The sequence below is a fragment of the Orcinus orca genome, chromosome 5, assembly GCF_937001465.1.
Source record: "Orcinus orca chromosome 5, mOrcOrc1.1, whole genome shotgun sequence".
Lineage (NCBI taxonomy): Eukaryota > Metazoa > Chordata > Mammalia > Artiodactyla > Delphinidae > Orcinus > Orcinus orca.
Genome location: NC_064563.1, coordinates 12,803,774 through 12,826,983, shown reverse-complemented (window position 1 = coordinate 12,826,983; position 23,210 = coordinate 12,803,774). Strand labels below are relative to the sequence as shown.

General features: G+C 48.0%; 1 protein-coding gene across 2 annotated transcripts in view; it reads right to left on the bottom strand.

Annotated features, from left to right (window-relative positions):
• COLQ (collagen like tail subunit of asymmetric acetylcholinesterase) overlaps nucleotides 1-23,210 on the bottom strand; it is a 67,220-nt gene that overhangs the window by 14,854 nt on the left and 29,156 nt on the right. For both annotated transcript variants that reach the window (XM_004271941.3, XM_004271942.3), the window contains exons 2-11: nucleotides 17,655-17,767; nucleotides 16,429-16,530; nucleotides 11,718-11,762; nucleotides 11,361-11,387; nucleotides 9,525-9,596; nucleotides 7,680-7,742; nucleotides 7,150-7,176; nucleotides 6,453-6,497; nucleotides 4,999-5,034; nucleotides 2,285-2,365 (exon numbers count right to left, since the gene is read on the bottom strand). In XM_004271941.3, the coding sequence (XP_004271989.1) occupies nucleotides 2,285-2,365; nucleotides 4,999-5,034; nucleotides 6,453-6,497; nucleotides 7,150-7,176; nucleotides 7,680-7,742; nucleotides 9,525-9,596; nucleotides 11,361-11,387; nucleotides 11,718-11,762; nucleotides 16,429-16,530; nucleotides 17,655-17,767 (611 nt within the window). The remainder of the gene's footprint in view (nucleotides 1-2,284; nucleotides 2,366-4,998; nucleotides 5,035-6,452; nucleotides 6,498-7,149; nucleotides 7,177-7,679; nucleotides 7,743-9,524; nucleotides 9,597-11,360; nucleotides 11,388-11,717; nucleotides 11,763-16,428; nucleotides 16,531-17,654; nucleotides 17,768-23,210) is intronic.

Sequence of the window (23,210 nt, the reverse complement as noted above, 5' to 3'; positions counted from 1 at the left end):
TGGTCAGGCCACTTCCCTGGCCCCCGGTTTTCTGGTGACTACATGCAGGGAATTGGGTCAGTGGTCTCTAAAGTCCTTCTGGATCTGCAGTTCTTACTCCTGGATCCCCTTCCAGATTTCTGATTCCACGATTTGCGTTGACTTTCCATAACCTCCAGAGACTCTTAGCATCATGGCTCAACAAACACTCTGTATGTAAGACTCTACTAGGCAATTAATTCATGACAGAAGAAAGTATCATGGCGCGCTCCCAAGGCTGACGAGTCCAGTCTAGGCTGGAGCACACTCGGGTGTCTGTAACATCTCTGGAGGAAGATGAGCTCATTTCCCTAACTTCTCTGAGCTCCCAGATGTGTTTCTGGTGTCGTTTTTAAAATTGCTCCAATGAAATCATTCTCAACAGGGTCAAGAAAGAGCCTTGGCTTCGGCCCTAACCAGGACAAGACAAACACTGCCCAAGGAAAGAACTAGATGACAGAAGCCAACCGGCTTCTCAAACCCCAAGCATAACACATTCTGGATGGAATGCAGCAGTAGTGGAGAAAACGATTTTTTTGAAAAGATTTTTCCTTTTTTCTTCTTTTTCTGAGCCTAGTTTTTAGGAAATTAGTATCTGTGGCATCATTGTGAAGCCACCCATGGCCATGCCACCAACTGTAAATCTTTAAAAATTAAACTTGAACATAGTGACTTCAAAAGTCATCATGGGGGCTTCCCTGGTGGCACAGTGGTTGAGAGTCCACCTGCCGATGCAGGGGACACGGGTTCGTGCCCCGGTCCAGGAGGATCCCACATGCCGCGGAGCGGCTGGGCCCGTGAGCCATGGCTGCTGGGCCTGCGCGTCCGGAGCCTGTGCTCCACAACGGGAGAGGCCACAACAGTGAGAGGCCCGCGTACCGCAAAAAAAAAAAAAAAAAGTCATCATGGAAGCTGATTCATCAGGTTGGAGTCTACGTCTTTCCTAAGTTCATTTCGAAAAGACCAGAATTGGCTTTGTAGTGTTACCGTGGTTCTGAATCCCGGTGCACATTAGACTCATGTGGGGCTTTAAAAACAACAACAACCCATGCTGCAGCCCCAGTTGTATCAGAGTCTTTGGGAAGTAAGGTCTCGACATTGGGGAAGAGGAGAGGCACACTTGGGACCACCACCAGTGCACCAGGGGCAGGGAATCTGTATTTAATCGGCCCCCAAGATGATTCTGATGGAAGCCAGAGTCTGAAGGCCACAGATCTAGCCTAAGGAAAGAATGGAAATGTGCCCAAACACGTTCACTTCTCGGCATTATTTATAATTTGGTTAGGCTTCTCTTGTCCAAGCTATCTACTCTGATTACTTATTTACCAAAATCGATGCAGAGATTTAAAAAAATGTTTAAGAGTAAGAGTGCTTAATGAATGCAGTAACAAGTTAAAATGTGTGTGTTGTGATTTTTAAGTTAAAAATTTAGGATACAATAAGTATATATCGGATATAAAAGGAACAAACGACTAGAAAGTCCACGGAAGCAATAATACTGGAAGGAAGTGTACATACATGGTAACATGGTTGTACCTGGGTGTTAGGTCTTTAGATGATTTCCTTCCTAGTTTTCTGAATTTTCTGTTTTCTGTGATGATCATATATTACATGTATAATGGGAAAGGAGGTAAAAAGCCAACAGACTGGCAAACAAGAGAGTCAGGGTCACACACGTCTCATTCGAGCAAAAGGGAGAGGTTCTCTGAGGCCCTGGGGACAGCTCACATCACATGGTTTGACACAAGAGCCTGCTGACCAGGGGAATTCAGAATGAAAACTTTCCCTAAACCCTGAATAGTGCCAATAAAGGGGTCATTTACAAATGGGGATCTTGAGTGAGGAGAAAGCACCCTATTGTTGAGACCCAGCAGATCCTTGAACAGCAGGGAAATATCTGGGCTGATTCCAGAACTCCATCTGCGTCTGGGGCACTGAGGCAAAAAGCAGGTTTTCTGGGCGAACGAGCAGACCTGATTTCCACTTCCAGTTGCCTTGGATAAGACAGACCTGTTCTTATGAACCGAAGACCCACTCCTGCCTCTAGCCTTGACACAGCTGGACGGGCATCCTACCCCATCCGCCTCGCACTCCCGCCTCGGTGGAGAGCCCAGGCGCCCCGGAAGGGGTGCTGCTACTGCCCCCCAGCCCAGAGGATGCTGGAGACTGTGTCCCCGCAACGTCCCTGACCTGTCCGCCCCTCCCTGCCCACCTCTCTACACCCGCACCCCAGCTCAGGAGGTCCGGTGAGCCCTGGGATCCATACCTGCTTGCCTCGTTTTCCTGGTCTTCCTGTGGGCCCCCGGTGGCCTGCTATCCCGGGCTCGCCCTTTGGTCCCATTTCACCCTGGAAAGAAGAAAGAGAAGCAAGAGAGGAACGAGGAAATAAGGAGCAATCTCAGCTCCAGGTCGATCCAATCTCCGGCCACGGGGCCTCTCCTTGCTCACTCCCAGTCTTTTCCAGGCGGGCTGCTCTGGGAGGTTGGGAGAGCGGTGAGGTCGTGTGAAGGGAGAGAAGTTTTTCAAGGAAGAGGACGGGAAGGAGAATGTTACCGTGGGTGGGGAGGTCACTATCTGAGAGAGACAGCTGCCGGGCAGCACACATTTTGGTTCCTAAATCCCCATCCAGAGAGGCTAGGGTGGGAGGCGCCCGCATTTCAGTCCCCTGTGCCTGGGACACCGATGGGGGAAATGCCTTCTCTCTTAGTTGAAATTGTATGCTGTGCTTTGCTTTGTTTTTAGCACAAATTCAGATCTATGGGTTTTTGAATGATTGGACACAGTTTTGACGACTATCATCTTTGGGATCTTTCTGCTCACGTTATATAATTCCCCACTCTTCAGTAAAAAGCTGGTTTGAGTTCCACCTCACTCCCATTTGATTCAGATAAAAACTCTTAGTGGGAGAGATGTTCCAGACACATGTTCACATACTCAATCTAGTTATTGTAAAAGGCACGGAAAGCAGCGTAAGCAACAGTCCTAATTGAAAAGCTCTATTTGGAACCGTCGGAACCATATGTACCAACTGCAGAGTTCCAGAGTTTAAGGCCAGCCTTTTGTAAAACCTGTCTCTCCATTTTGGTTCATCCCCTCCTTCCCCGTGCTCTTCCAGGATTCCAGGCCCACTGGTGGCTTCTTCGGCTCATGAACCCACCCCACAGGGCATCCTTCCTACCCCCGGTAACCCCTCCATAGCCCAGAAGGCACCACACCAGCTAAGCTTTGCAACAGCAGCCATGAGAGTTTCTGTTAGGCCACAGCTGGTGCCCGTGAAGAGCTGACCCGGCCACTCAGACGAGGATAAACGCCCGGACGACTTCTCCCAGGGAGGCCAGAGGAGGTACAACACAATGGAAAATCCCAGGGAACACCAATACACAGTAAGCACCAAGCATAAAGCGCTGAAATTACCTGTTGGCTCAGCCAGTATAATGAATTTGTCAAGCTACCAACATTTTGCCTCACCGAGAATTGTCCCTAAACCTACGATTTCTTTCCCGTCCGTCAAGTCCTTCGGCCTGCTAGGATAGGGTGGATTCTCTGTGGCCATGGAGACGTTTGCATAATTTTCCTTGGCTGTTTAGAGGGGGCTGAGAGGTATCTTGTTTGGCTGGGAGAAAACAGCAGCATAAACAGCATAATTTTTTGGAAAAGATCGTCTGAAGAAAGTTTGGTCCTTCTCTTCACCAGCTGGAAGCAGCCAGTAATGTCTTGATCTAATTTCTCTCCAAAGACCTAATTATGGTCATCACATCAGCTCTGTCTTAAACAGGCTGCCCTGAGAGGGAGAGAGAACTCTGTATGGCAAGTCTAGTAAATGGTGCAGAGACCAGAGAAGCTGTCATACTTAATTTTACAGGAATGTATGTCCACTGTTGCACTGAATGAAAACCTAGACTAAGTGTTTTAAAATAAAATTATTTGTCTCTCTTAATGTTTCCTTTCACTTGCTTATATAATGAATCTATTTATTTTTAACCCAACACTCTATGTAGGTAGCAGAGACAGAGGTTTTGACAGCTTTAGGCAGTGATAAATTATAATCATGTCGGATGATTGAAATTATTTAAATATGATCTACTGACAAGAGAAAGTCAGATAAAAATTGTTCATTCAGGTTTGGAAAATAAAATTTTAAGGTGAACTTGGAAACAATTTAGAGTTCTAAGAAAGCATCCCATTTGCCTGTTTGAAGAATATCGTGCTCTGAGGCTTAGGCAAAAATAAGTTTCCAATGTCAGAGCCTTACAGCATGAGGAACCACGATTGTGATGGTGGTTGTCCTAAGTGATCATTCAAGCACCCTTTCTCTGACACTCCCCTCGCCCCCCCATACCTCTTCCTTAACCTTAAGTAAAAGTTAAAAAAAAGTCTGTCACTCAGTTGCCACTTTCACAGTTTTTATCACATCTGCACACCATTCTATTGTTATTCACTGAATATTTTTTCTTTAAGTCAACCAAACTAACTCCTTTTTTATTAAGCCTTGTCCCAAGCAAATCCCACTAAATACTTAAATAGATAATAAATTTACCTATCAAATAAAAAATGTTTTAGCTGTCACCCACTAAAATAACTCTGTGGGCCTCCGGCAGTGCATGTGCCCCTTTGAAGGAATGCTGAGCTGGGTGCAGGCAGCAGTGGTCTCAAACCCACGCCAGGGCCCTTGAGCACTGCTGCTGCAGTCTGAGTGCCCGGGCACAAAGCTTTCTGATTTTGAACAGTCCCACAGCCCTCTGACAGACAGAAGATGCAGGGAACGCCTCTCTGCCCTCAGATGGGGAATCCCTTCCTCCCACTGAGCTGGAGGGAGGTCCCACTGATGCATTCAACAACTTGCTCCCCTTTCAAACCAGAAACTTCCACAGTGAAACCCGCTTTTCATGCCTGATGAATGGAGAGGCAGACCTCTTTTCGCTGTGCTTGGAAGGTCTAATTTGTTACTGAGACCTATTTTTACTACTTCTAGGTACTTACTTTCTGCCCCAACATTCCAGGAAGTCCTGGGAAACCCTGTGAAGAGAACAACAAACACAGTGACTGCCTCTGAAATAATGCTTGAAAGGGCTGAGGAAGAGTTTGGTCAGCTCTTCAAGATAAAGTCCTGTCAGTCAGCCAGCCAGCCAGCCAGTTAGCCAGCCAGCCAGTCAGTCAGTCAGACAGTCAGACAGTCAGACAGACAGTCAGCCAGCCAGCCAGCCAGCCAGTCAGTCAGACAGTCAGACAGTCAGACAGACAGCCATCCAGCCAGCCAGTCAGCCAGTCAGTCAGTCAGTCAGCCAGTCAGCCAGTCGGTCAGTCAGCCAGTCAGCCAGTCGGTCAGTCAGCCAGTTGGTCAGTCAGCCAGTCGGTCAGTCAGCCAGCCAGCCAGTCAGTCAGTCAGTCAGACAGTCAGATAGTCAGCCAGTCAGTCAGCCAGCCAGCCAGCCAGACAGACAGACAGTCAGTCAGATAGTCAGACAGTCAGCCAGCCAGCCAGCCAGCCAGTCAGCCAGTCAGCCAGTCAGTCAGTCAGTCAGCCAGTCAGTCAGTCAGCCAGTCAGCCAGTCGGTCAGTCAGCCAGTCGGTCAGTCAGCCAGCCAGCCAGTCAGTCAGTCAGTCAGTCAGACAGTCAGCCAGTCAGCCAGCCAGCCAGCCAGCCAGCCAGTCAGACAGTCAGTCAGTCAGTCAGTCAGTCAGTCAGCCAGCCAGTCGGTCAGTCAGCCAGTCGGCCAGTCAGTCAGTCAGCCAGTCGGTCAGTCAGCCAGCCAGCCAGCCAGTCAGACAGTCAGACAGTCAGTCAGTCAGCCATCCAGTCAGTCAGTCAGCCAGCCAGCCAGCCAGTCAGCCAGTCAGTCAGCCAGCCAGTCAGTCAGTCAGCCAGTCAGTCAGCCAGCCAGTCAGCCAGTCAGTCAGTCAGACAGTCGGTCAGTCAGCCAGCCAGCCAGCCAGTCAGTCAGTCAGACAGTCAGACATTCAGACAGTCGGTCAGTCAGTCAGTCAGTCAGATAGCCAGTCAGTCAGACAGACAACCAGTCAGTCAGCCAGCCAGTCAGCCAGCCAGCCAGCCAGCCAGCCAGCCATCAGCCAGTTGGTCAGTCAGCCAGTCAGCTAGCCAGTGAGTCGGACAGACAGACAGACAGATAGTCAGCCAGTCGGTCAGTCAGTCAGTCAATGTCAGTCAGCCAGCCAGTCAGCCAGTTAGTCAGCCAGCCGGTCAGGCAGTCAGCCAGTCAGTTGGTCAATCAGTCAGTCAGTCAGACAAACAGACAGTCAGCCAGTCAGCCAGCCAGCTAGTCAGTCAGAGAGTCAGTTGGTTAGTCATTCTGACAGTCAGTCAGTCAGTCAGCCATTCATTCATTCATTCATTCAGCCAGTCAGCCTGCAAGATGGGGCTGGGCAGGGGCTGCCACTTCTGTTGAAGTTTATCATTTTTATGCAATGCCCATTACCTTTTCTCCTTTGGGACCCAAGTCACCCCTTTCACCTCTGGATCCCTAGGAGGAAACCACAGGAGAGAGTCAATGAGTTAACTCCATTGTGGGGGAGGGGGAACTGGAGCATTTCAAACTGAAAGCTCCATAGGTCAGCACCCTCACTTCCCAGGCAAAGAAACAGGCTCAGAGGTTAGGAGACTGGCCCAGGGAAGGCATGCTTTGTGAGATAAACTTCTATTTTGACCTCAAAGACCTCTACACTAATAAAGGACAACCCACAGAAAATTCCGGGTCCCAGATTTTCTCTTATCCTCTAGGAAATTTGTCCCCAGGGTCTGGCTGGGTTTTTTGGGGTTTGCTCCGTTTTTGACAGACAAGAAGGTTGTGTGGTAGAAGCTTGCTCTAAGAACACATCTGCCATTTTTGTGCAGCACCCCATGTCAGCTGTGTTCACGCTGCACCTGGCACAACTTTCAGCTCTCACTGCCCCGCCTGAGGGGCTTCCACCTCCTCCGGGAGCTCCTCCCTAACCCACTTGCCCTGGCTAGGAGGCCCCTCACTCCTGTCTCGCAGCCCCCTGACAAAGGACAGGGTAATATCTAGGAGTGGTGGCTGCAGTCGCTGACCCCTGGGCCCATCCTCTGCTCATCACTGACCCCAGACCCAACAGCCCAGACCAGGCTCTGGGGAGCCATCAGAGACAAGCACCAACCTTTTCCCCTCTGGATCCAGGGTAGCCCTAAAAGAAAGCAGAAGGTGAATTGACAATCAGCCCTGTAGGACCTTTGGGTTTGGTGCAAGAGTGGAAGCCATCCCTGTATGTGGTGGTGAGATGTGTCTCCACATTGGGCTGCACGTTTTTTGGGGGGCGTGGGGGAGTTGCAGCAGTAAATACAAAGATGTCCCTGAGGGTTGTGTTTAAACCAGGGCTAAAAAGAACACTGCTTTTCTTAGTCTCCCAAAGGTCTGAACAAAGGTTTCCATCTGCTTTGTTGTCCAGGGGCTTGACCCTCGCTGCCCAAGATAATGGCAGGAATGGCATCCCTCTGCCCCTGTGTCCCAGGACACGATGTCCCCCAAAGGGCTGGTAAAGATAAGCACACTCTGGCAAGGGACTCTCCAATATCTGTGACAATCCCCAGCCCAGGACGGCAGCCACACAGTCCCCACTTTATAGACATCAGCTGCTCCAGAACCTTAGTAAGAAGACCTGGAAAAATCTATCTGGACCAACACACTGACCTTGGAGCCCATTGGTCCTCTTGACCCTGGCAAGCCCATCATCCCCAGGTCACCTTTTTCACCCTGTGGGAATCAGAAGAAGGGGGAAAAAAGACCCACAGTGACATTTCCTAGAGAAACTGAACCAGGAAAGGCGTGGGCAAGATCAGGATAGAACTGGGGACACTGGGGCTGGCCTGTGAATCTGAGGACCCCAAATCCTCCCTTGCTGGCTCCCAGGGGCCCAAGACTACAGACTCCACACTTCATTCTGGTATTTGACATGAAACATAGAATGAAATTGTCCAAGGTAGAGCAGATCTTCAAACTAAATGCTCACTAACATGTTGTAAATTGACTGATGTTTGATCTTCTCCCAGAGAAGGCTGGGAAAGGGAGGGGGAGAGAGCATGCAGGCACTGGGGCCTCAAAGGACAAGGTATCCGCACCCCAAAAAAACTACATCTGCTCTACTCTTTGCATAGTGAGGGCCTTTCTGATGTTTCCATATACTCTTACCCTACGTTTGCGGCCAAGCAGAGTGAACATCAGCCTCTGGGTGTATACTACGGAGGCAGGGGACTAGGATTCATAGGTGGGATCTGTTACCCCTCAGAATGGTTTACAGTTGGAACTTTCAGTGCCCTTTGTGCTAAAAAACTTTAACCAGCGCTAAACGGTAGAAATATAAGGTGAACCACATGCTTAATATTAAACTTCTTTTAGAAGTCACATTAAAAGTAAAACTAAACTGATGGAATTAACTTTAACAACATATTTTATTTACTCTAATTAATTTAATCTAATTATCATTTTAAACATGCCATCAATGTAAAAATTATTCATGAGAGGTTTACATTCCATTTTTCATAATAAATATTTGAAATCTGTTATGTATTTTACATTTAAATCACATCTCAATTCAGGTGCTAAACTTTCATCTAAAATACTTGATCTGTATTTAGATTTCAAAAAAATTATAGTTAAAAAAGCAGATTCACATACTCAATTTACTCCAAAATACTTATATATTTTCAACTAACTGAATTGAGTACAGGTTTTTAAATGCAAACTTAAATTCATTAAAATTAAATATTCAGTTCCTCAGTGGCACTAGGCATGTTTCAAGGGTTCAGTAGCCACATGTGGCTAGTGGCTGCCATATTGGACGGCTCAGCTCTACACAGTGGATTTTTAAAGAAATATCCTTGGGACTTTTCCTAAGAGGACTGGGAACAATTTTCTATTCTCAGAATAAATACAGTCAATAAGTGAGTCAGAGCAGACAGTGACATTCACCTGCTCACCCCTGACTTCTGCAGGTCAAAGTTCGGAGTCGTGGCCTCTGCACCCAATAGTCTATGACCAAAGTGTGTAAAAAGACATGGGTGTGGATGTATTAGCTTTTCCTAACCTGTCTGAGGACGGGGCTTTCACCAGCATTTGGCAATCCCTCTGTGAATATAGGATTTCCGTTGTTCCAGCCCCCAACTCCCATGCCCTCACCCTCCACCCCCTGCATGACAGGCCAACAGCTTCCCAAGCACAAGCCCTTCTTGCGTCATCTCAGGGAACCAAAGAATTGCACACTAACTCTCAGGACAAAGGAGGACAGGGCCCCTGGGAAAGAGGTGGCAGCCCCTCGTTTCTCCTCTCACAGAAGCTGAGCTGTGGGACTGACCAAGGTCTTGCAGTCCAAGCAAAGGAGGAAGTGTTTAGGGCCCTCGGGTCAGTCCTCAGGCTCTCTCCTTCCTCCCCATCTGGAGGAAGTGAGTTTCACCGACTATGTGCCAGGGGCCTGGGGAGCCGCCATCTTCTCCCCTCCAGTTCTGATGCCACTGGAGCCCTGAGAGCTGCCACACTTACCCTGGGGCCTTCAGGGCCGGGCCAGCCAACAGGCCCAGGCATGCCAGGAACACCTGGGGGGCCGGGTCTGCCCTTCAAAGACAGAGAACAAAAGTCAGGACAACTGGGTTTGTTTCCCTCCCTCTAAAAACACAGATTTGTCTCTGTGGCCTAGAGGGGAGTATGGGGCCTCCAAGCATGGCCCCAGGACCCTCATCCCCACCCTCCAAAGACTGATGGCCTAGAAAGTTGGGCCACTCGGGTATGAGTTAAAGCCCTTGGTGTCACATTATGTCGACACACAAGATTTTTCTATTCAAGAAATGCAAGGTGGTAGGGAAGGGATTCTAAACTCCTTGTTTCTTCGATCGTTATCATCGCTACCCATCCACCCAAATGTCCCCTGCGTTCCCATAGGTTCTCCCCAAGGAGGCAGTGTAGGAGGGGAGAGGGTTATGTTTGGAGAGCAGCAGCAGATGCTGGGGGTACTCCCTCAAGGTCTTTCCCCCCTGCTCAGCATGCCCATTTCCCAGGGGCTACCTTCCTTGCTGTACCAACACTTTCCTTCTTACAACCTGCAAGTGTGGGTTTGTCGGGGGCAATTGGAGCTGCCCAGCAATTGATGTACCTCCCCTTCCTGCAGCCAACAGCCCAGCCCCCTTACATCAAGATAAGGCAGGACAAATTCTCTGGTGCCATTCACACTCCAGAGCTCCCCTAGGGATCAGACTGAAGTTGGATGTCATCTGATACCACCCCACGCTGGGTTTCTTTCCCTGCCCCATCTGGGTCTCCCCTCCCCTCAGGCTCCTCTGGAGAGAGCTCCCTTAATCATTAATTCACTTGCACATGGCATGGACCATCTCTATCTCTGTGTCTAGGGAATCCAACATAAGCCAAGGAGCTATGGAAGAGTAAGCCCTGCAAGAGAGCATGGGAGCAGCGGCTTGGGGTCTATGTTGACCTCTGCAGCCACTGGCTAATTTCAGTTAGCCAAGCTGGAGTTGTGGAAGGCTCAGCCCCTACCCAGACATCACAGGCACTGGCATGTGTACTGGTTCCTGCTCCTGCCTTCCTCATCCACGGCAGACATCACTAATCAATCACGGCCCTTGTTAGTCCTGAGCATGGAGACGATGGCAGAATCCTCCCAGCCCAGCACTTCAGTCGACCGCTGGGCCTTGACTGGAGTGGTCAGCTGTGCCTTAAAGGGTTGGAACTTTGCCTTACAAAGGTCTGTTTGAGGATCTTATTGATAGTGAAAGTATTTGAATAAAACATTTAACGGGGAAAATAGTAATTTATATTTAGAACCAGAGGCATCTTTCTTGGCCAAAGTTTTGAACCTTCTTCTATATCACCAAGACCTACAATTTCAGTGCCAGCATCCATTGACTACAGCAAGCGGCAGGGGGTTGACTCCTTCCTGACACTAATGAGAACCTTAATAACATGTGTTTGGTTTACTGAGCCCCTGTGACCTGAAGTAACTCCCATTTATTTCAGCTGGACCTTAAAGAAAAGCCATTTGTTTCTGTCTGACACTTTACTCCACTTTAATCAAATTGACAGTGAGAGTCATTTGGTGCCACTGGCTGAGGCCTTGGAGGGTTTCTCTGATGGATGGCAGGATGAGGTGGCGTGAGGCTGGGGGAAATCTGGCCAGGCTTGGCAGCCTCTGGCAGAAGTCCAAATGCCAGTCACTACTGTCCTCATCGGATGGCAGTGCTGTCATCAGCCATCTGGGTATCAGGGCCGCGGAGGTGGGCAGCTGGTCCCCACCCCTAGGAGTGCGCACACCCATGCACACCGAGCACAGCTGCCCGCCTAATGCTGACAGAACAGCATGGACCATACCTTCCTTCCCGGTCGGCCAAGCTCCCCCTGTGGATGGAGAAGACAGGTAAGCAGAGGCTGCTTTGGAGGAAAAGTTCTGGAATCAGAGGGCTTAGCAGGGCTGATGAGCGGGCATGCCCATGCGGCTTGATCACCTGGCGGTTCACAGCACCCCCGCCACGTCAGGGGGGCCCCCCCAGATGCACCGGCGGGGTCCCACACCTTCAGCAGCCCAGTCACCCCGGAGCCCATCCTCACGCACTAAGGCAGGATTAGCACGTGCTTTGAAATCTGAACTTGCAAACCCTCAGTGGTGCCCCCAGAAAACAGGCTGGAACTACCAAGGAGAGGTGGGGTGAAGACACAGGTGGTTCGTACCTTTTCTCCCTTTGGTCCTGTCTTGCCGGGAAGCCCAGGCGGGCCCTACACGATCAAGATAAGAAGTGAAGAAAGCATGCATGAGCCCAAGGCAGGCCGGTGGGAGGAAGCCAAGGCCAGGAGGGGCTCCTTGGGCCCTAGCTCCTCAGCAGCCTCCTTCTCTCTGCAGACTCAGGGCTCCAGACACGGCAGGAAGGACACTCCACACTCTCCAGCCCAGGCCCCTCCTCCCTAGGCCCCCTCTTCTTGCTTTCTCTAGACTGTTTCCAGCAGCACCATTGTAATGAATGGTCACACACCTACTCTCTGTGATTTTCATTTTCTCCCTGGAATTCTTGGGTTGCCTGAAACATCCTGAGTGCTTGGTGAGAGCAGCTAAAGAGACGTGAAGATATGCTATTTGCTGACAACGAGATGCTGCACCACCTCTCACGTCTTTTCGGCTGCTCTTACCAAGTTTCCCTGGGGCCCAGACAAGACGGAAGTTAGGCTTTGCTCGCAGGAGCAGCTGACACAGAAATTCCCATGGTGGATCTATGGGTACCAGGTACAGCAAAAGTCTTCTGTTTTAAGATGTGAAGAGTGCGTTTTTGTCCCACGGCGCGGCCACGGGAGTGAGTGGGGCTGAGTCCAGCTCAGGGACTCCAGGGCCCGTCGCACTAAAGCTTGACACCCCCTATGGCAGGACGCAGCTGCCTTCAGCGTACGCGCCTATGAAATGCTCAGTTGGCCAACTGTCTTCCAAGCTCCCCAGGACAGCAGAGAGGAATCCACCAAAACCCCCAGGCCACCACTTCATCCCCAAGATCTGCAGGTGAGCACGCCTCACGCACGTCTGAAACAGGATTTCTATGAGGCTTGTCCAGAAGACCAACAACCCCTCAGCCAGGGGTTCCTAAGCCTCTCTGCACATTAGAAACCCCTGGGGATCTTTTAAAATTCCCGAGGGACACAGGAATCCCAGGGGATTCTAATGTGCAGAAAAGTTTGGGAACCACTATCTTTGGTTTATTCTCCTGTTTTAGGGACGGGAGGAGGGAGAGTTTCAGTTCCATTCTTTTTTCTTTTCCAAGCCTCACTTTTTTCCATTTTCTTAAAATGGACGAGAACTGTGTATCAGGCCGTTGTGCTCTCCCTAGCTCAGCACTTCCCAAACTTTGATATGGACTGATTTCCTCTGGAGGGTCTTGTTAAAATGCAGATTCTGGTTGAAGGATGTGGGATGGAGGGGGGGAGGGTGAGAGTCTGTGTTTCCAGCAATTTCCCAGGTGACGCCAGTGTTGCTGGTCCTCACACTGTGTCCCCAGAGTTGGCAGCACAGCCTCGGAGTGACACACGTGGGATTGCACGAGGTTGGAGGCATGCATATGGGGCTGGAGACCGAAGTCTGGGGGCAGCAGGGACCCCCTTCCCATGGGTTCGCTGTGGGTTCTGAAACCGAGCGGGGCCTGTGGCGGTCCCAGGCACGGAGGCCTTTTTTTGTCCCCTGTTTCTTTTTTTTTAACATCTTCTTTGGAGTATAATTGCTTTACAATGGTGTGTTAATTTCTGCTCTATAACAAAGTGAATCAGTTATACATATACATATATCCCCATATCTCTTCCCTCTTGCATCTCCCTCCCTCCCACCCTCCCTATCCCACCCCTCTAAGTGGACACAAAGCACCGAGCTGATCTCCCTGTGCTATGCGGCTGCTTCCCACTAGCTATCTATTTTACGTTTGGTAGTGTATATATGTCCATGCCACTCTCTCACTTTGTCACAGCTTACCCTCCTCCCCTCCCCGTGTCCTTAAGTCCATTCTCTATGTCTGCGTCTTTATTCCTGTCCTGCCCCTAGGTTCTTCAGAACCCTTTTATTTTTTTTTAGATTCCATATATATGTGTTAGCATACAGTATTTGTTTTTCTATTTCTGACTTACTTCACTCTGTATGACAGACTGTAGGTCCTTCCACCTCACCACAAATAACTCAATTTCGTTTCTTTTAATGGCTGAGTAATATTCCACTGTATATATGTGCCACATCTTCTTTATCCATTCATCCGTCGATGGACACTTAGGTTGCTTCCATGTCCTGGCTATTTAGAGCTGCAGTGAACATTGTGGTACATGACTCTTCTCAAATTATGGTTGTCTCAGGGTATATGTGCAGTAGTGGGATTGCTGGGTCGTATGGTAGTTCTATTTTTAGTTTTCTAAGGAACCTCCATACTGTTCTCCATAGTGGCTGTACCAATTCACATTCCCACCAGCAGTGCAAGAGTGTTCCCTTTTCTCCACACCCTCTCCAGCATTTATTGTTTCTAGATTTTTTGATGATGGACATTCATACTGGTGTGAGGTGATACCTCATTGTAGTTCTGATTTGCATTTCTCTAATGATTAGTGATGTTGAGCATCCTTTCATGTGTTTGTTGGCAATCTGTGTATCTTCTTTGCAGAAATGTCTGTTTAGGTTTTCTGTCCATTTTTGGAATGGGTTGTTTGTTTCTTTGATATTGAGCTGTATGAACTGCTTGTAAATTTTGGAGATTAATCCTTTGTCAGTTGCTTCATATGCAAATATTTTCTCCCATTCTGAGGGTTGTTTTTTCATCTTGTTTATGGTTTCCTTTGCTGTGCAAAAGCTTTGAAGTTTCATTAGGTCCCATTTGCTTATTTTTGGTTTTATTTCCATTTCTCTAGGAAGGGGGTCAAAAAGGACCTTGCTGTGATTTATGTCATAGTGTGTTCTGCCTATGTTTTCCTCTAAGAGCTTTATAGTGTCTGGCCTTACTGTCCCCTGTTTCTTGTAGGCAAGACTCCAGCCTCTATGACCTTCCCTGAGTTCCAAAGGGTGGATTCGAACAAAGGACGAGCAGCCAGGAGACCACCTGAGGCAAGATTAAAGGGACCAGAGCAGCTCATCAAGGTGAGGAGATGAGGTTAAAGGAGGGCAGGCCCTGCTCACACCCTAATCTTGTCAGAGACCCCACCCTTGAACCACTGTTATAAAACTCTTCATCCAGTCCTCTGGGGTTGGGACACACAGTTCTGAGGGCATTAGCCCGCTGTGGCCCCCTTTGCCTGGCAAAGTAATAAAGCTGTCCTCTTCTACTTCACCCAAAACTCTGTCTCTGAGATTTGATTCGGCACCAGTGCAGGGAGGCTGAGCTTTCAGCATCGTTTCTCATGTGCTATCACTTGCTGTCAGCATGGACTTCAAGGCTGGGAAGATAGAAATCCCCTCAGAGCTGACCCTCGGGTGCCCACCATGCCTTTATGCAGACTCCCCAGCCCCTCTGTGGCAGCTCTGGTCCACCTGTTTTCCTCATTGCAGTCAACAAATATTGATGGGGAAGCTCTACACCCCGGGCACTGGTGTGGGCTGGGCACACAGCATGAGCAAGGTAGACAATGTCCCTGCTCGCAAGACCAGGGGTCAGTTTACTGGTTCTGTAAGAAGCCAGATAGGAGGTATCTTAGGCTTTGGCTCTGATATAGCAATTCTGTCACAACTACTCAACTCTACCCGTTAGTGCAAAAGCAGCCAGAGACGATAATATTTAACTACAAAAAAAAAGCCAGATTGGACCCCTGGCCATAGTTTGCCAACCCCAGCCATAGAGCTGACATTTTATGAAAGCGAGACCAAAGGAACAAAAACTAAGAAAACCGTAACAACGTGAGTAAACTCTGCCGAGAAAGAGAATAGGTCATTGGGTGGAGAGTGACGGGGAGGGTACTGCAGGCGGAGTGGCTGAGCAGACGTGTCTGAGGAGGTGGCGGGCACACTGAGTGCTGAGGGACAAAGGAGCTGGCCATGGTGAAAATCAGAAGGCAGAGCGTGCCAAACGGCCGGAGCCACAAGCCGCAGGGCCCTAAGGCTGGAGCAAGCTTCGGGTGCTCGAGGACTCAACAGGTGCACTGTGGCTACATTGAGTGGGCAGTGGTGGTCATTTGAGCTGATGCAGGAGATAACGGGTCCCCGTGTGTGGAGCTTTGCTCCCAGGGTGAGGAGTTTGTCTGGTCTTCTTCCCATGATGGAAAGCCACAGGAGGGGTTCCCCAGGAAGGGTGACATAATTCCTCTTTCCTGTCCCCATGGCAGGCCCAGACCCCGGGCTGAGGGATGTTCCTGCTCGATGGACCCCCTCTCCCAGGCCGGCCAGAGGGGCCAGGAGTCTGTGAGACAGGGTCTCTGGAGGGTACTCTTTGTCTGCCTAGAAAATCCTTTCTCTAGCATTTTGCCTGCTTCTCACTCTTACTTGAGCTTTGGTGGGGAGAGGTCAGCTACGTGGTGCCAGTATCTGGGGGCCAAACTGAGCTCAGGGTAACAAGTTCCCTGTTACCTCCATTTTTCTGGCCTGAAGGCAGGTACCTCTGGGTCCACTGGTGGGGTCACATTGTCATCAAATGTTTGTCTGGTGATAACTATAATAATAACCACACCCATTATCACCACTTAGGGGGGTGCCCAAGCGACCAAGCAGCTCACTTGGTTACCCCCCAAATCCAGTACTGCAAGGGAAGTTATTATCCCCATTGTGTGGAGGAGGTCGTCAAGGCTGGGAGGCAGAATCCCCCAGAGATGAACCAGTGTTCTGTCCATGTGGTTCCTCCAGGGCAGGAAGACAACCCCATGTCACCTGAAAAGGGGCAGCTCTGCCCAGAGGGCATCCCTGCTCTGAACAGAGGACAGCAGGGTAGGGCCTGGGGGATGCACCGACCTGGGGCCCCGGAGGCCCGGGGGAGCTGAGCGACCCTTGCACGCATGGGGGCCGTGTGGTCTCCAGTTCCAGGATGAGATTCTTCATGTCTGGGGAGAGAAGCTTCAAGGCAAAGCGACACAGGTTACAGGTCAGACTTGGGGGACAGAAGAATGGTTACCTCCTGGACACAGACCTGTTCTATAGCCCAGCCCCTGAGGCTGGCGTTTCCCTGACACCCAGTGGGCATCTCAAGAAGGCGACCTCTGGGTCCCCAGTTTCCATTCTCTCATCTGCTCTGAGACGAACCTGGTTTGAATGGATTACAGAGAGATAATGACCTCTCGGATGGAGTTAGGAAGCTCACTCAGGGGCTTTTATCCAATGTCCAGGACAGCACCATCCAAGAGAAATATAATGTGAGCCACCAATGCGAGACATCCTATATAGTTCAAAATTTCCTGGTAGCCACATAAAAAAGGTAAAAGGAAGCAAGTGAAATCAATTTTAATAAGTATTTTATCTTACCCAATATATCCCAAGTATTATTATTTCAATGTATATTCAATGTAAAAAAATTACTGAGATATTTTACATTCTTATAAAATGCATCCAATGTGTATTTTACACTCAGCACATCTCAACTGGAGCTGGTCACATAGGGCCAGTGGTTACTGTACTGGAGGGTACAGGTCTAAGAGGTTCTGGAAAGATCTGAGCATCTCAAATCCCTGAAATGCCCTGGCCAGCTATCTTCTAGGTCAGCTTCTCCGACCCTGCTCTTTCCTCACCTTTTCCTCTTTCCCCACTTCCGTTCCCTCTCACAGGACTGTTTCCTGTGTCACCTCATGGATATGGTGTAAGTTCAGTTCGGGCTGTGGAAGGGAATTTCACAAGCACTTGGGGAGAAGAAAGACAGAAGGGAAAATTCCATGTCCGAGCCACTGATAGGAGCTTTATAACCAGAAAGTTATAAATTCACCTCAATGTTTTTGAGAGGATGGGACACCTTGCCAAGTCCAATTCCCTGCTGAGAAGCATTTCCCTTCATCACTTGTTTAAGGTGGTGGGAGAACAGACACGTACCAGAAACAGCTAAATGTCCAATCTGGGCTCCGCGTGCCACGTGAGGGCAGAGAGCTAGATCCCTCCGGACAGACTCCCACTGAGCAGTGGGGGAGAAGGTGAGCTGTGTGGTGGCCCTGGGACCTGCATGTCTGCTCTCTCATGAGCCCAAAGCTACTCACCGGACTTCGGCCCCCTCTGAAGAACGGTGGTGGGAACAGAGGGGGCGGCGGGGGGGTCAGCAGGCAGCATGCTCTGTGGCCGCCACGCTTCTTCTGATCCAGGCCGGGAAGGGCTGTTCAGAGAAAACAATGCTCATTAGCGTGGGGTCAGTGCTAGGGCCTCTGGGTGTCCACCACGCCCGGGAAGACTGCGTCTCATTTTCGAGTCTCATTTCCAGGCTGTTGGGTGTGAGCACACCTCCTGCCTATACCTGATCTAGCCCTCCCCTGCCTTCACTGGATAAAGGAACAGATGGTGTGGCCACTGTGACCATCACGAGGTCCGGGGCTGCTTCTCCAGACACTGACTGGTCACTCTGTAGATGGGACAAGGAATGCCAAGTTCAAACTTACTCATAAGGTACCCCCAACAGTTGGGGAGAAGGCAGTGTCTGTTAATACCCTTGATGCTGTGCCCAGAAGGAACTGTTCTGAGGGGGGAGGCAGCAGGGCTGGGGGCAGCGCTGATCAGACCCAGAGCCAGGATTTCAAATGTAGATTTGACTCCAGACTCTACACAGACATTCGAGGTCACCCATGCTCACTGGAGAGCTAAGGTTTAATGTCTCCAGACACAGGTGTGAGGAGATGAAGAGAGGACCCTGGATACTTACAGCTTCCTTGTCACATGCCCGTGTGCAGTGTTAGTACATGTTCAGTGTTGAAGTGTACCTGGCAGGAAGGACACGGATCCTAAGTGTACAGCCCACTGGATTCCTGCAAAGGGGACACACCCTGGAAGCCAGCACTTGGGTGGAGACACAGAACTCCCTGGCCTCTAGAAGCCCTTTCAACTCCTGTCCAGTCTCTGCACTGCTCCCTGTACACCACCCTGGCTGCTAGCCCTGGGGAGTCCTTGTGCCTGTATTTGAACTTTATATGAACATGAATTCTTGTGTCCTTCTTTTGCTCTACACAGTGTCTGTGAGGGGCTTCCTGGTCATTGCTTGTCGTTTTTATGCTGCTGAACAGGGTTCCTATTCAGGCTCATGCATTGGCTGGTGGGAGTGGAAATTGCTTCAACCTCTTTGGAAAATTCTCGGCATTGTCTACAAAAGCTGAACATAGGCACATATGATAGCTCGGCAACTCACTCCTAGGCGTTTACCGATGGAAAAGCGAGTATGTGTTCACCCAACACACGTACTAGAACATTCATAGCAGTGAGATCCATGATCGCCCAAAGCTGTAATTTTCCAGCTCCCAGTTTTGGTCTCGTGATGGTACCTCCATCTCCACCCTTTCTCCAAACCTTGGATCTCACAGAACATGGGCGGGTTTCCCCCCACCCCCTGCACTCCTCTTGCCCTGAACCCAGTTTTCAGTGTTGTCTCCCAGGGGACAGTGCTAGTCTTCTCTTTCCACCCTGGGATCCAGGACTTGCCTCACACACCAGGCAACCAGCAGGTGCTCCCCAGAAGGCACGCGGTGTGGGGCGGCTTGTGTCAGCTCCAGCGCCCCGGGAATCACTGCCCTGAGCACACCTACACCCTCACACCCAGCAGAGGAGCATCCACTGGCAGGGCCAGTGGTCCTCAGCGCCCTCAGACACAATGTCCCCATTGGCAAGGAACATTTTTAAAGACACCTTTGTTATCCTAAAATGAAATTCATACATAATACAACATACCTATACAATTAAAAAATCAATATAGTGCTCTGAATATAATATAAAAGAGAACTCTCAGAAAAGTGATTTATGATATAAACAGGCATATTTTGACTATAAGTGGTCAGGCACTAGCACATCAGGAAACATGATGATGTAGTTAGATGCTTGCACCTATATGCGAAACCGCAGTGAATGCACAAGGTGCAGTAGAGGCAACACAGATGCTTCAAGTGACGTGCCCGCTGTGCAATGTGATTTTCTCAAATGATGAAAAACACTGGGTAAAATCCCAACCAAACAAAGCACAGTCATTACTCAGCAGTTGTAGTCTCAGAAAACTCAGTTTCATACTACAACCGTTCAACAAATTTGATGTCAAAGAGAATCAGTTTCTAGGATGAGATAATTATACAGGGTATGTATCATCCATGTGACATTTCAGAGTCATGTGGGACATGGAATCACTCTTCATGTATGATTCTGTCCCACTCTTTGCGGGAAACCTCTCACCTCAGCCACTGTGACAACTGAAAATGAAAATTTCCAACGTGGCCCCACGAAATACTCTCTGACATAAATTGTAGCAATGTTTTCTTAGGTCAGTCTCCCAAGGCAATAGAAATAAAAGCAAAAATAAATAAATGGGACTTAATCAAACTAATAAGCTTTTGCACAGCGAAGGAAACCATAAACAAAACAAAAAGACAACCTACAGAATGGGAGAAAATATTTGCAAATGATGCGACCAACTAGGGATTAATTTCCAAAATACACAAACAATTCATACAGCTCAACAACAAAAAAACAAACAACCCAATCAAAAAATGGGCAGAAGACCTAAATAGACATTTCTCCAAAGAAGATATACAGATTGCCAATAGGCACATGAGAAGATGCTCAACATCAGTACTTATTAGAGAAATGCAAATCAAAACTACAATGAGGCACCATTTCACACCAGTCAGAATGACCATCATCAAAAAGTCTACAAATAACAAATGCTGGAGAGGGTGTGGAGAAAAGGGAACCCTCCTACACTGTTGGTGGGAATGTAAATGGGTACAGCCACTATGGAGAACAGTATGGAGTTTCCTTAAAAAGCTAAAAATAGAGCTACCATGTGATCTAGCAATCCCACTCCTGGGTATATACCTAGATAAAACTCTAATTCAAAAAGATGCATGCACCCCTATGTTCATCGCAGCACTATTTACAATTGCCAAGACATGGAAGCAACGTAAATGTCCACTGATGGATGGATAAAGAAGATGTGGTACATGTATACAATGGAATACTACTCGGCCATAAAAGAGAATGAAATAATGCCATCTGCAGCAACATGGATGGACATAGAGATTATCATACTAAGTGACGTAAGTCAGAGTAAGACAAATATATCACTTGTATGTGGAATCTAAAAAAATGATACAAGTGAACTTATTTACAAAACAGAAACAGACTCACAGACACAGAAAACAAATTTATGGTTACCAAAGGGGAAAGATGGGGGAGGGATAAATTAGGAGTCTGGGATTAGCAGATACAAACTACTATATATAAAGTGGATAAACAACAAGGTCCTTCTGTATAGCACAGAAACTATATTCAATATCCTGTAATAAACCATAATAGAAAAGAATCTGATATATATATGTATATATCATATATATATGAATATATATTCATATTCATATATATATATATGAATCACTTTGCTGTATACCAAAAACTAACACAACTTTGTAATTCAATAAAATACTTCAATAAAAATAAAAAAATAACAAACAAACAAACAAAATGGCCCCATTAGAAACTGTTGGCTTATCCCATGTTTGGAGACTGGCTTGGTCATGAACAGTCCACAGAATCTGGTTCCCACACAAAAGCAGCATCTGTCCCAGGCCAGGTAAGTTAACAAGGAACTGAGGGAATTCAGAGAAGCAAGGAAGAGGTGATGACCAGCTGGGAGGGACATGGGAGCCTTTCTGGAGGAGGTGGCATTCCTGCTAGCTCTGGAAGATTGGGGAAGATTCAGACAGGAAGTCTTCTAGACCCAGGAACTGTCTAGGGCAGTCAGGGGCACTAGAGCTAGGCCTTGAAGGACTGGATGGGGCAGGGGTGATGGAGGAGGAAGGCTCCCCAGGGGGAGGGAGGAAAAGCAGGTAGAGACAACGTTCTATTCAGGCCACTTTGACTGCCAGAAGCAGAAGTTCATTCACACCGGCTCAGGTGGGAGAAAAGGGAGGTTCATCATAAAGCTGCCAAATGTTAGGAAGAGCAGGAACTGAAACTCCTGGCACTCCTCTTCTCCTCCCCCCTCCTCTCTCTTCCCCTCTCCTTCCCCTCCCTCCCCTCTCTCCTCTCCCCCTCCCACCTCCTCTCTCTCCCTCTCTCCCCCTCCCCCTCCTCTTCTCCCCCTCTCCTCTCTTATGCTTCCTTCTGTGCATCTGTTCACCCTGTCTTTTTTTAATTTCCTCTTTGATTTCTTCAGTGATCCATTGGTTGTTCAGCAGCATATTGTTTAGCCTCCACATGTTTGTGTTTTTTACAGTTTTTTTCTTGTAGTAGATTTCTAATCTCATAGTGTTGTGGTCAGAAAAATGCTTGATATGATTTCAATTTTCTTAAATTTACCAAGGCTTCCTTTGTGGCCCAGCATGTGATCAATCCTGGAGAATGTTTCATGTGCACTTGAGAGGAATGTGTATTCTGTGGCTTTTGGGTAGAGGGATCAATAAATATCAGTCAGGTCCAGCTGGTCTAATGTGTCATTTAAGGCCTGTGTTTCCTTATTGATCTTCTGTCTGGATGATCTGTCCATTGATGAAAGTGGGGTGTTAAAGTCTCCCACTATTATTGTGTTACTATTGGTTTCTCATTTTATGTCTGTTAGTATTTGCCTTATATATTGGGGTGCTCCTATATTGGGTGCATATATACTTACAATTGTTATATCTTCTTCTTGGATTGATCCCTTGATCATTATGCTGTGTCCTTCTTTGTCTCTTGTAACAGTCTTTATTTTAAAGTCTATTTTATCTGATATGAGTATTGCTATTCCAGCTTTCTTTTGATTTCCATTTGCATGGAATACCTTTTTCCATCCCCTCACTTTCAGTCTGTATGTGTCCCTAGATCTGAAGTGGGTCTCTTGTAGACAGCATATATACAGGTCTTGTTTTTGTATCCATTCAGCCAGTCTATCTATGTCTTTTGGTTGGAGCATATAATCCATTTACATTTAAGGTAATTATCGATATGTATGTTCCTAGTGCCATTTTCTTAATTGTTTTGGATTTGTTTTTGCAGGTCCTTTTCCTTCCCTTCCTCTTTTGTTCTCTTCTCTTGTGACTTGACAACTAACTTTAATGTTGTGTTTGGATTCCTTTTTGTGTGCGTATCTATCGTAGATTTTTGGTTTGCAGTTACCATGAGGTTTTGATATAGCAGTCTGTATATAAACAAGATTGTTTTAAGTTAATGGTCTTTTAATTTCAAATGCATTTCCAGTATCCTGCACTTGTACTCTCCCTTCTCACAATTGCTGATTTTGATAGCATATTTTTGCACAGATGATTTCCTTCTTTTACTTTATGTTTGCCTTTACTGGTGAGCTTTTCCATTTGTAATTTTCTTGTTTCTAGTCATGGCATTTTCTTTTCCGCTTAGAGAAGTTCATTTAGCATTTGGTGCAAAGCTGATCTTGTGGTGGTGAATTCTCTTAGCTTTTGCTTGTCTGTAAAGCTTTTGATTTCTCCGTCGAATCTGAATGAGAGCCTTGCTGAATAGAGAATTCTTGGTTGTAGGTCCTAGCCTTTCATCACTTTAAATATATTGTGCCCCTCCCTTCTGACCTGCAGAGCTTCTGCTGAGAAATCAGCTGATAACCTTATGGGAGTTCCCTT